At 33.8% G+C, this 11,466-nt stretch overlaps 1 protein-coding gene across 1 annotated transcript; it reads right to left on the bottom strand.

The window, feature by feature from the left end:
• Nucleotides 1-1,058: 1,058 nt before the first annotated feature.
• LOC129959252 (uncharacterized) lies at nt 1,059-1,760 on the bottom strand. Its single transcript, XM_056072074.1, has one exon. The coding sequence runs from the start codon at nt 1,758-1,760 to the stop codon at nt 1,059-1,061; it is 702 nt and encodes a 233-aa protein (XP_055928049.1).
• Nucleotides 1,761-11,466: the final 9,706 nt, after the last annotated feature.

The following is an 11,466-nucleotide window of genomic DNA, read 5'->3' as shown; positions in this document are numbered from 1 at the left end:
TTTCGGAAAGCAGTTTCCAGATTTTGGAATAGCTGAATCTGCTGCTCCTATTAATGTGTTAGTAATTAAGTGAACTACTTCATTTATATCTTCTACCGTTACCATTGTTTTTGTAATATCTGCTAAAACAGAAAAAGACGTCCAGTCAGCTTTTGAGAATAAATAACGGGAGGGTCGTTGCATTAGAGAGCTATTGGAGTAAATGGGCTCTAAGAAAATAGGAAAGTGGTCACTTTCAAAAAGATCATTTCCCACTCTAAAATTAAATTTCGGTGCCAAAAATGGTGTGCAAATAGCAAGATCTAATGAGTGAAATGTTCTATTTTGCTTATGAAAATATGTGGGTTCTCCATTATTTAAGAGGCAAAGAGAATGAGAGTCAATTAGTTCCTCAATTTGTTTCCCACGAGAATTAACATGCTCATTACCCCAGAGAGGGCTATGGCCATTAAAGTCTCCAACTAGGATTAGAGGGGGTGGAAGCTCATTTAATAAGGCATTAATGTCTCTTTGGTCTATAGGTGCATTCGGTGGTAAATAAATGCTACATACTGTGATCAGAGAGGAAGCCATTATTCGGACTGCAACTGCCTGTAGATTCGTGTGTAGAGAAATAACAGACGATGGACAGTCATGAGAGACTAAGAGGGCAACACCCCCAGATGCTCGATCAGAATTAACGTCCTTTCGAATCAGGCTGTAACGCCGAATTTTTGCATTATCTGATGGCTTAAGAAAGGTTTCTTGGAGCGCAATGCAGACGGGATGAGTTTTGTTAATGAGATCTTGAATATGAGAGATTTTATTACGAAACCCGTGGCAATTCCAGGAAAACAGAGCTTCCATAAAATTCACTCTTTATCTGGAGGCTTTTTCTTTTTCTTAACACCCTCTGCAAGATTTTTCTTTAGTGAAGCGGAAGAATCCAACTCCATATCTGAAAATTCAGATGATGACGTATCAATTTTTAAAAAATCTTCAGCAACATGAGGCCTTGTTGCAAGTGATTTCAATTTCTTCCTGTTTTTCGCAATTTGTTTTTTTGAAACATCAGAAGTTCATGGTGCTGACTTTTTAGGAGATAAATTTTCAGAGGTTATAGAAGTTTTTTGAAACTGAACGCAAGTAGACGACATGTTAGTGGGCAGTACTGGATTAGTAATTGCGCAGTTACAGTGAGTAATATTTGCATCAGTTTGAGAACAGGATGTATTCTGAATAGATTTAACAGCAGATGAGTAGGAAACACCAACTTTTGGAGTTCTATCGTTCACCATTTTTCGCGCTTCTGGGAAAGTTATATTCTTTTTTATCTTAAGGGAAATTATTTCTTTTTCCAGGATCCATTTAGGGCAGGACTTGGAAAATGCTTCAAGGGAGCCAGAACAGTTAACACATTTCAAAATATCGGATGTGCAAGCATTCATTTCATGCCCAGATTCTGCACATTTACCACAGATATTTTCATTATTTCGACAACTGGTTTGTGAATGCCCATACCTCTGGCATTTGAAACAGCGTAGAGGATTAGGGATGTAGGGTCGAATTTTGCAATTAATATAACCACCTTTGATGGATTTAGGCAAAACCGGCGTTTGAAATGTTAGAACAACATGTTGCGTGGGAACAAGTCTGTCACCTCGTCGAATATTTATGCGACGAGCGGCACAGACATTTTGATCTCGTAGTTCTTCTAAAAATTCTGTTTCAGAAACTTTTATAAAATCGGGTTCAGAAAGAACACCACGTGATATATTCATCGTTTTATTTTAAGATGTTTCTACTGGGAAGGAACCCAGGGTTGTCATTTTACTGATCTGCAATGCTTGTTTTTCGGACACTTGTAATAGTAGATCACCAGAACGCAATTTTTTTATATTTTGTACCTCACCAATAACAGATAAAATAAGTTTATTAATGAGAAACGGAGAAATGGAATGAAAAGTGTTAGGTGTATGAATGACCATGTATCGAGTAGTAGATTTGGCTTCGACGACGTTAGATAAAGACCCCATATGACATTGATAAAGATTCAGGTCCGGCGGCATCGCCCACCACGGAGCCCAACAAGGGATGGTAGTTGCCGGCTCTGGAAACTTTCCAACCTCGGCACTTGCCATAATGCTGACCAGAACCTATACGCTGGGAGTCACCCCCGGGGACAGTGACCACCCTTAACGCCAAGCCCAAGGAGTGACCCCTTCGCTTGATCCCTAGCAGACTAGTAACTCAGGTTGCTAGCTACCGGCCGATTGATACACCGGGGACCACAGTGCACCGCCCGTCTAATGGGTCGCCACGCACGGCAAACACGTGGGAGTATTTGCTGTCCATGAGAAGCAGGAAGCAAACAGAGCGGCGACAGCTTCTCATGGAGAGCTCCCTCGCCTACCCTCGAGGGAAAGAAAAAAAGGTGACAGTAGAAGGCGCAGAGGAGAGTAAACGTAAAGGGAGTAAAGATCCCTGGGTACCTCGGGATTGGGACACCCGTACTCACCTATAGTAGGTGAGCCCCTGAGGGGCCATAGAGTAACAGATGTAAGTTTAGGTTTGAGTTTGGGTGGATGAAGTGTATGATGAAAACAAAGATGGTTTTGTGCTGTATAAAGAATTCGTCCACGTAAAATGAAATATATGTAAATATTTGTATATAATTATCTGTGCTGTGTCCTCGTCCTGCAAATAAAAGTGATGATAAAATTGAAAATACTTGGATTAATGATTTCGATGTTTATGTGATCTAATTCATCTTGGAATACCTCGATTCTATCTCATTTAGAAGTTCCCGGAATGACAAGGTAAGAGATACATTTTTCTTACATTTCGATAAAATTGAATTTGGGGCCTAGAAATCCCAAAGTCTGGCATCCTGCAAGAATTAACGTAAAAAGATATAGAATACGAGGTATATAGAATTAGAATTTAGGAATTATTAGAAATGGATGTCGAAAGCATTAAAAAGTTAAGAACTTCTTCGAATGGTAATTTTACGACATCATTAAATAGAGCTGCTGACATTTTGGAAAACAAAGTAAAGGACACAGATATATTAAAGGCACAGATAGTTCTTTTAGAACAGAAATTTAAAGAATTAAATGATTTAGATACTAAGATTTTAGCTATTTTGCAAAGCGATACAACGTGCACTCAAGAAAATATTGATCTAGAATATGAAGCAATTACTGCTTATGCAGAAAGAATTTTAGAAACAAAAACGAAACTACAGAGAAGATTAAACGCTTTAGTAAAACCTAAACAACATATTACTGTAATGAAAGAATCTGTCGATAATACTAACCGTAAATTTAGACTTCCGGAGCTGGAATTAAAACAATTTAGTGGAAACATTAAAGAATGGTTTCAATGGTGGGGACAGTTTAAAAAGATTCACGAAGATGTAGATATTGCAGATGATGACAAATTTCAGTATTTGTTGCAATCAACACAAAAGGGGTCGCCAGCTAGGCAATTAGTTGAATCTTTCCCACCAACAGGAAAAAACTATGAGGAAGCTGTCAAATGTTTAAAGCAGGGCTTCGGAAGAGATGATTTGCTGATCGAAGTTTACATTAGAGAGCTTCTATCGGTGCTAATAAATAAAGCGACTGCTCAAGGTCAAAAGTATTCTCTAGTTAAACTGTACGATACTTTGGAAGGGCAGCTCAGAGCATTAAAATCACTAGGAGTTGCAGAAGATAACTTTTCAAGTATATTGCTATATCCTCTTGTAGAGTCATGTTTACCAAGCGATTTATTGAGAGTTTACGAAAGAAATAAAACTGAATTAATTACAGCAGAATGTTCAGGGAGTGATAGGTTGACTCATCTCTTAAACTTTCTTAAAAAGGAAATCGAATCGGAACAAGAATTAAATATTGCGCGTTCTTCTTTCGATTTAGAAAAACATAATAAAAAAGCGCTGAATCATCATATTCTCGAAAAAGTAAATAGGCCATCTGGTTTTGATTTATTTAATAATTCGAGAAGAAATTCGTATCCCGTTGATTCAAAAAATAAAGAATGCGCTTTTTCCGATAAATCGCATGCGACTCAAGATTGTAGATTTGCAAAGGGTTTAACATATGAAAAAAAGAAGGAAATTCTTTTAAACCGCGGAATTTGTTTTCGATGCTTAAATTCTAAACTCAAACATATTGCGCGTTTCTGTAAACAAACATTTAATTGTTCTAAATGCAATGGGAAACATTTACCTATCATGTGTAATGCTAATGATGAATGCGCAAGTAATAAAAATAATGAAAAAAGTTCGGAAGAAAAAAGTGTTACAGACAGCTCTTTAACTAATAAAACATCCTTAAGTCAAGTTTATTTACAAACAATAGTAGTTAAAATTCGTGGGAACAGTGAAACTAAATTAATTCTTTGTCTATACGATACAGGGTCTCAAATATCCTACATATCAAAATACGCCGCAGAAAGAATGAATTATGAAGTTATCAGTGAGGAATCTATTTTTCATTCTTTATTTAGCGGGATTGAAAAAGCGGAAAACCATAAAAAGGTTCGGGTACGCTTAAGTAATGTCGATAATAGTTACCACTGTAATTTTGAGGTGTTAGATGAGGAAAAGATTTGTTCCGATATTTTTAGATTAAAATTGTCTCTCTATATAAGATAACTTAAATCTAATAGAATATTTTTAACTGATGTAGTGTATGCTTATGATGACCAATTATTGTATCAGTCTTCTCCATTAGAAATTCATTTGTTAATTGGGGCTGACGTCGCTGGTAAACTGCTCACAGGGAAGGTAAGGCAACTTAGTTCAGGAGTAGTATGTGTAGGAACTAAATTAGGCTGGACGCTGATGGGAAAGACAGATGAAATAGAAAAGAGTGACAGTGCGTCTACTGTTCTTTCCTGTCACGTTAATGATGCAGTCATCTCAGATTGATGGCGATTAGACACACTTGGAATTTGTGATCCAAGTGAAAAGAAAACTAGGGAAGAATTGGAACAATAAGCAAAGGAGCATTTTTTTCGAACTATAACTAGAAATGAAGAAGGGAGGTACGAAGTACGATTACCTTTGGTGGAAGGAAAACCCTCCTAAACAAACTGCAAAGGTATTTCTGAAAAAAGACTTGCAAATTCCGTTAAATCTCTGAAGAAATTAGAAAAAATAGTGGAATACGAAAACAGTTTTAAGGGCTGGTTGGATCAGAGTATTAGTGAGGAGGTAGATACTTCAGAACCTGAACACTACTTGCCTCATCGCCCTGTTTTCAAAGAAAACTCCACAACGAAGATCAGGTCTGTCTTCGATGGATCTGCCCTAGACAAAAATTCCCCATCAATAAATAATTGCTTAGAAAAGAGGCCTAATTTGGTTGAACTGATTCCCTCTGTTTTAAACAGATTTGGAATAGGAAAATATGGAGTTATTGCCAATATTGAAAAGGCATTTTTGCAGATAGAACTCCATGAAGATGATAGGCCTTATTTGAAGTTTTTGTGGTCGCAGGATGGGCAGAAAGAAAACTTAAAAATTTTTCAGCACCGAAGAGTAGTTTTTGGAATAATGTCCAGTCCTTTCTTACTGGGAGCGACTCTTGATTATCATCTGAATAATGCTCCCCCTGATGACAACGAAACAACTCGAAATCTTTTAAAGGCTTTTTATGTGGACAACTGTGTCCATAGTGTTGAAAATGAAGAGGAATTAATGAAATTCATTCATGAATCGCAAGAAATTTTTAAACCTTCAAAGTTCAACTTACGAGGGGGGAGCATACCCTCTTTGAAGAAATTATAAACACCAAAAAAAGAACAGTCGTTAGTGTCACTAATATGGAAAAGGAGAATAAAATTTATATTTACTCGTTTTACCCTAAACTTCTTATTGTTGTATCCTGGATTTACCAATTTATAGATAACTGTAGGGTGAAAAGGGACTTTAGAAAATTTGGAAACATAACTGTGTAAGAAAGAAATAGATCCGAAATTTCCTTACTAAAGATAGCTCAGCGAGAAACTTTCACGGGGCCACAAGATAAGCGGCTTCAGAAACTCCAAATATTTACAGATGATAATGGACTTTTCCGAATTAAGACAAGACTGTCATTAAAGGACGATTTAAAGTTTTAAATTTCCTATAGTGTTACCAAGTGAGCATTCGATAGTTGAAAAACTTGTACGCTGGAAACACTGCTCTCTAGGTCATGCAGGTGTTCAAATAGTGATGACCAACCTCAGAGAAGAATTCTGGATACTGAAATATCGTAAAACTGTTCGCAAAGTTGTAAAAAATATGATGCACGAGCAATAGAAACTCCAACAGCTCCATTGCCAGTCGACCGGCTTAGAGCAACTTCTGTATTTGAAATTACAGGAGTTGATTTTGCTGGACCTCTCTATCTAAAGAGAAATCAGAAGTCCTGGATTGTAATTTATACTTGTGCAGTATTTAGAGCAATACACCTAGAGCTGACCACTTCACTATCAACAGAAAGTTTCCTGCAGTCATTCCGTAGATACGTGTCTCGTCGAGGTAGACCAGCTGTCGTCTATTCGGACAATGGAACAAACTTAGTCGGAGCGAACAACCTCATCAAAAAGATTAACTGGGTATGATATGGTATGTTATGGTATGGTTTAGGGCTTTTGGTACAAGGTCCAATTTAAATATTAACTGGGAGACCGTAACCAAATACAGTACTGTGAATAAAATTGACTGGAAGTTCATTCCCCCGTCTGCACCTTGGTGGGATGGCTTTTGGGAACGTTTAATCGTTACTGTGAAAGTGTTATCAATGGACAGCCTCTAACTTATGTAAGTGATGACTCGAGTGACTTAGAACCTCTTACTCCCAGTATGTTCTTGCAAGAAGTCAGAGAGGTTGGAATACCAGATCTGGATCTCCTGGATAGTAAATCTCTAAATAAAAGGTTTGCTTATCGCCAAAGATTACGATAAGACGTTAGAAAGCGCTTTCGCTCTGAGTATTTGGGACAGCTCAGACAATTTGAAAGAAAAATAAGAAGCTCGCCATCCATCAAGATCGGAGACATTGTTCTGATATCCAGTGACAATATGAAAAGAATGGACTGGCCTTTAGGCAAAGTCATCGAAGTCTTCACATCGCCAGATGGAAATATCAGACTTGTGAAACTGAAAACCAAAAGTGGGGAAGTCTTACGTCCAACTTTGAGACTGTACCCTTTGGAAGTTTGTGAGCAAGACAAGGAACTTTTCCAAAAGTGTGAACCACCTGTAAAATTTACTTGTGATTATTCCAGTGCAGCTGAAGGTGATTCGCTGGACAAACCTGTGCATGATGAACCAATCTCTAGGTATGGCAGGAGGTTCAGAAAGGTAAAGAGATTCTTAATGTGAAAACTGAAATTTTCTTTATTACAAGAACTCTTATCCTTTGAACTTTTTATTATCTATTTCATATCTTAAGAACTCTAATTGAGAATTGAGAATTTAGTTAAAGTTTTCTATGATATATTTTGATAGATGAATGATGATTTGATTTATTTTGATATATGAAATACTTTTGTACTTCGATAAATTTTTGATGGTTGAATGGTACTTTGATATATTTTAATATTTGAAATGCTTTTTCTAACTTTATAGTTGATATGTTTTGTTGAGATATATTTGATAGTATAAGCATTTTTTAATTCAGTTATTTTGATATTTGTCAGTTTGTATTTGATAATTGTGAATTTTTTTGTATTAATTTGATAATTGTGTTTTGAGTTTTCTGTAATAAAAATTCAAAGTTGGGAGGATGTTGGGATTCCTGGCGTAATCATAATTACATGTAACCCTTTAGCGCATGCGTGCTGGTGACGTCAGGAAAAAATTTCCCATGATCCCATAGAGTAACAGATGTACGTTTAGGTGGATGAAGTGTATGATGGAACCAAAGATGGTTTTGTGCTGTATAAAGAATTCGTCCACGTAAAAAGAAATATATGCAAATATTTGTATATAATTATCTGTACCTGTGTCCTCGTTCTAGAAATAAAAATGATGATGGTATTGAAAATACTTGGATTAATGATTTCGATGTTTATGTGATCTAATTCACCTTTGAATACCTCAATTCTATCTCATTTAGGAGATCCCGGAATGACAAGGTAAGAGAGAAATTTTTCTTGCATTTCGATAAAATTGAATTTGGGGCCTAGAGATCCCAAAACGTACCATGTCGAATTAATTTTCAACAAAAGTTGTGTAATTCTGTCTAAATGAATGCAGGTTTTCGACTTATTTTTAAATTAAATTACGCAAAAATTTCAATTGTTTGATTAAATTATCATTTCTTCGTCGTATTATTTATTACCATTTCTCAAATTAGAAACTTGGTAATAAATTCATTTGCTATTTTTTATCTTGGATTTTTATGCATTGATCAGATATCAAGTTATTTAGAAATAGCCGGAAGAAGATAAAAAATAATAATATAATTATAAACGATTGCTTGGTGATTAAATGTATGCTTATTTAATTGCATATTCAAAGCTGTTGTTTTGAAAGATTGAATGTTTGCATTTCTTTACATTTGTTGTCTATAAATAATCACGATATCTAGAAAACGAGTAAAAACTTTTTAGGCGCTTTCATTTGTTTTGTTTCAAGCTTCTAAAGATAAAATCTTGAAAACGAATTTTCAACTACTCGCTCATGGGATTATAGTTCTGAAATTCAATCCTGTTTACATGTTCTCGATAGCAATAAAATATTTTAATGTTGCAGGAATTAACTATCGTCTGATTGTTATTATATTTTTATGCAATGTGTAATTTGAAAGTGAATCTGATGAAAAGAAATTGACTACAAAATTTTATAACAATGGGCTATGAAATATATTATCGACAGGAAAGAAAATAAAATTAAAACAAGCTTTTATAAGTTATTTCAAAGATAGAGAGCTTTGGCGATTAAATCTAAAGCGCAATAACGTGCAGTGCTGAAAACAATTCGAAAAGAACAATAATTTGCAATAAACCTCCAAAGAAAGAAAAATTTTAAGAAATTATTAAAAAATTGAAATATATTATAAAGTAAATAAAATTCCAATTCACTTAGATTATTTATATCAGCGCCTTCATGCTCTTAAAAATTTTGCTTTGCCCTTAAGATTATTAATAAGGAATATGTTTCTATATTTTAACCTTAAAATTAAATAACTCTTTTTGAAAACTTTTTTCTAAATTCTTATTACCATTATATACAAAAACTAAAAGCTCTTATTATCTGTCCAATCATGCATCGCATTTATTATCACTACTTTAATATATATTTTTGAAACAATTATTTAAAACATTTGAACGAGACCAATTTGAATTGACCAATAATTTTCTTTATGAATCAATTATCTTTATTATCAGATGTCACAAAATGAGGAATTAAAAACTCATTATTGACTATAACTCATTTTATTCATTTATTTATTGCAAATTTATTTTAAAATTTAACAGTTTTCAATATTTTTAGTTTCCTTTTAAACACACTGAAAATACGTATATTTGCTTTATGAAAGTTCGCTTTTGTTTGGAGGAAATAAAATGGCAATTCTCGTAAATACTAATATATGCATTGTTATTTTCAGTTGACTTGAATGCGATACGCTTAATTTAAGTTTAGCCTCTTTCATTGATCAATTAATTGCCATATTAGGTTGTAATCATTTTGTTAAATCAATAAAATTAAAAATTTGCTATAAAGCTGCCCAAGGGTTTAGATTTTATCCTCAAGTATATGAGTTTGAATCAAACTTATTGTAAATTGCTAAATCTATCATTGACATAAAAACAAATGAATTCAGCAACACTTCCATAATAGTACAGTTCAATTTCTTCTAATGTTGCGATAACAATTCCAAATGAATTTCATTTTCGAGTGAAGTTAGAATGTAAAATAAACAAAGTATTGTTTAAAAAATAAAATAAAAATAAATAGGATAATCCAGGATATTTAAACATACAATTATACTGAGACAGACATTTTTGTGCTTTCATTTTTTGTATGTTCCCTAAATGCTACAGATGAAAAAGGTGCAAACGATAAATATGCCACTAACTATTAACCTCCTAAAGAGATTTGATGGTTAAGACTCGTTATCGAACTGTTTTGTCTAAGTAACGGATGACAAATTTAATTCGTCAGTAGAATTATATTAAACTTTATTCCTCTTAATAATTAATAATAATAAATTTATTAAAACTTTATTACTCAATAAAGTTTATTTATATTATTCCACACATCACTAAAGAATATCTGTTCAAAAGCAAAAATCTTTTTTTAAAATTCTAGACTTAGGGGGTTAAACTTCAATTTGTACTTGGAATTAGAGATTACAAGTGCTCCAAGTCCTCTAGAAAGATCCGTGTAACTCTTAATTAGGTTTTTCTTCTTTTTTCTCTTCCGTAACCTTTGAATGATCTTAAACACATATTTTATTACTTAAAAATTTGTAAAATTTAAACAATATATCATATTGCATTTGCACTAACATTACTGAAAATTATGATTTTTATGTATATTTAAATGTATGTTATATAAAACATTTGCACTCAATAATTCTTTCAGAAGGTGCTGGTGTACTCCAAAATGTTGAGTACGGATAACAAATGGTCTTAGGAAGTTCAAACTTTATGGTAGTGTTCACCATTTTGGAGGAACTGTTGTGATGCACTTAATGTCTTTTATTATATAACTGATAGCTTTCCTTACATATAACTTCCATTCTCATTATTATATAACCGTATTTTTCATTATTTTATAACTGATAGCACATTCAATTATAAAATAAATTAAAAATATTTTTTGTAGTTCTTGTGTCATCAAATTGCTGTTGTTCCTTAAAGAAAACACCTTGTATGTTCTTTGGTAAATTTCTAATTTGAATTCCTTTTTTTCCCCCGAAAACACTATCTCGAATTAGAGACTTTCCGAATGAATCCTTTTAGCTGAAAGAGCAAACATTGTTATTATGTTTCAGTTTTTCTCACAAAATACTCATCATTTGATAGCAATTCAAAATTACTAGTTTGACTTCAATTAATCAGTAATAACTTCCATACAATTGCCAATAAAACCCAACAAATCGCTCTGCTTTTGAATTATTAACGGAATAATCACATCTGTTTATATTTCTAGGTGTAGTCTTTATATGTCAAACTAAATTCCATCAGCTTACGGTGACATCGGAATATAACATATTCATTTGTAATGAAGCATTGCTCTCAGACAATCTTGCGCACGTCAGCATTCAAAGATTATGAACTTGCAGACAAAAGAGGAATTCTGAAGTTATTTAAAATCAACAATGAGCTCCTACTGAATAATCCAAGCTATTTATTCTCAAATCAATCTTATTCGAAACTGGCAAATCAAATGGAACTTGTTTATTAACAATAAGTCTCACGCGACTAAGCGTTTCATGGCACAGTGAATTATGTAATGTATTGTTGATGTCATGCAATTTT

Source organism: Argiope bruennichi, chromosome X1, assembly GCF_947563725.1.
Source record: "Argiope bruennichi chromosome X1, qqArgBrue1.1, whole genome shotgun sequence".
NCBI classification, from domain to species: Eukaryota; Metazoa; Arthropoda; class Arachnida; order Araneae; family Araneidae; genus Argiope; species Argiope bruennichi.
Note: the sequence above shows the minus strand (reverse complement) of the source record. Positions and strands in the feature narration are given on the sequence as shown.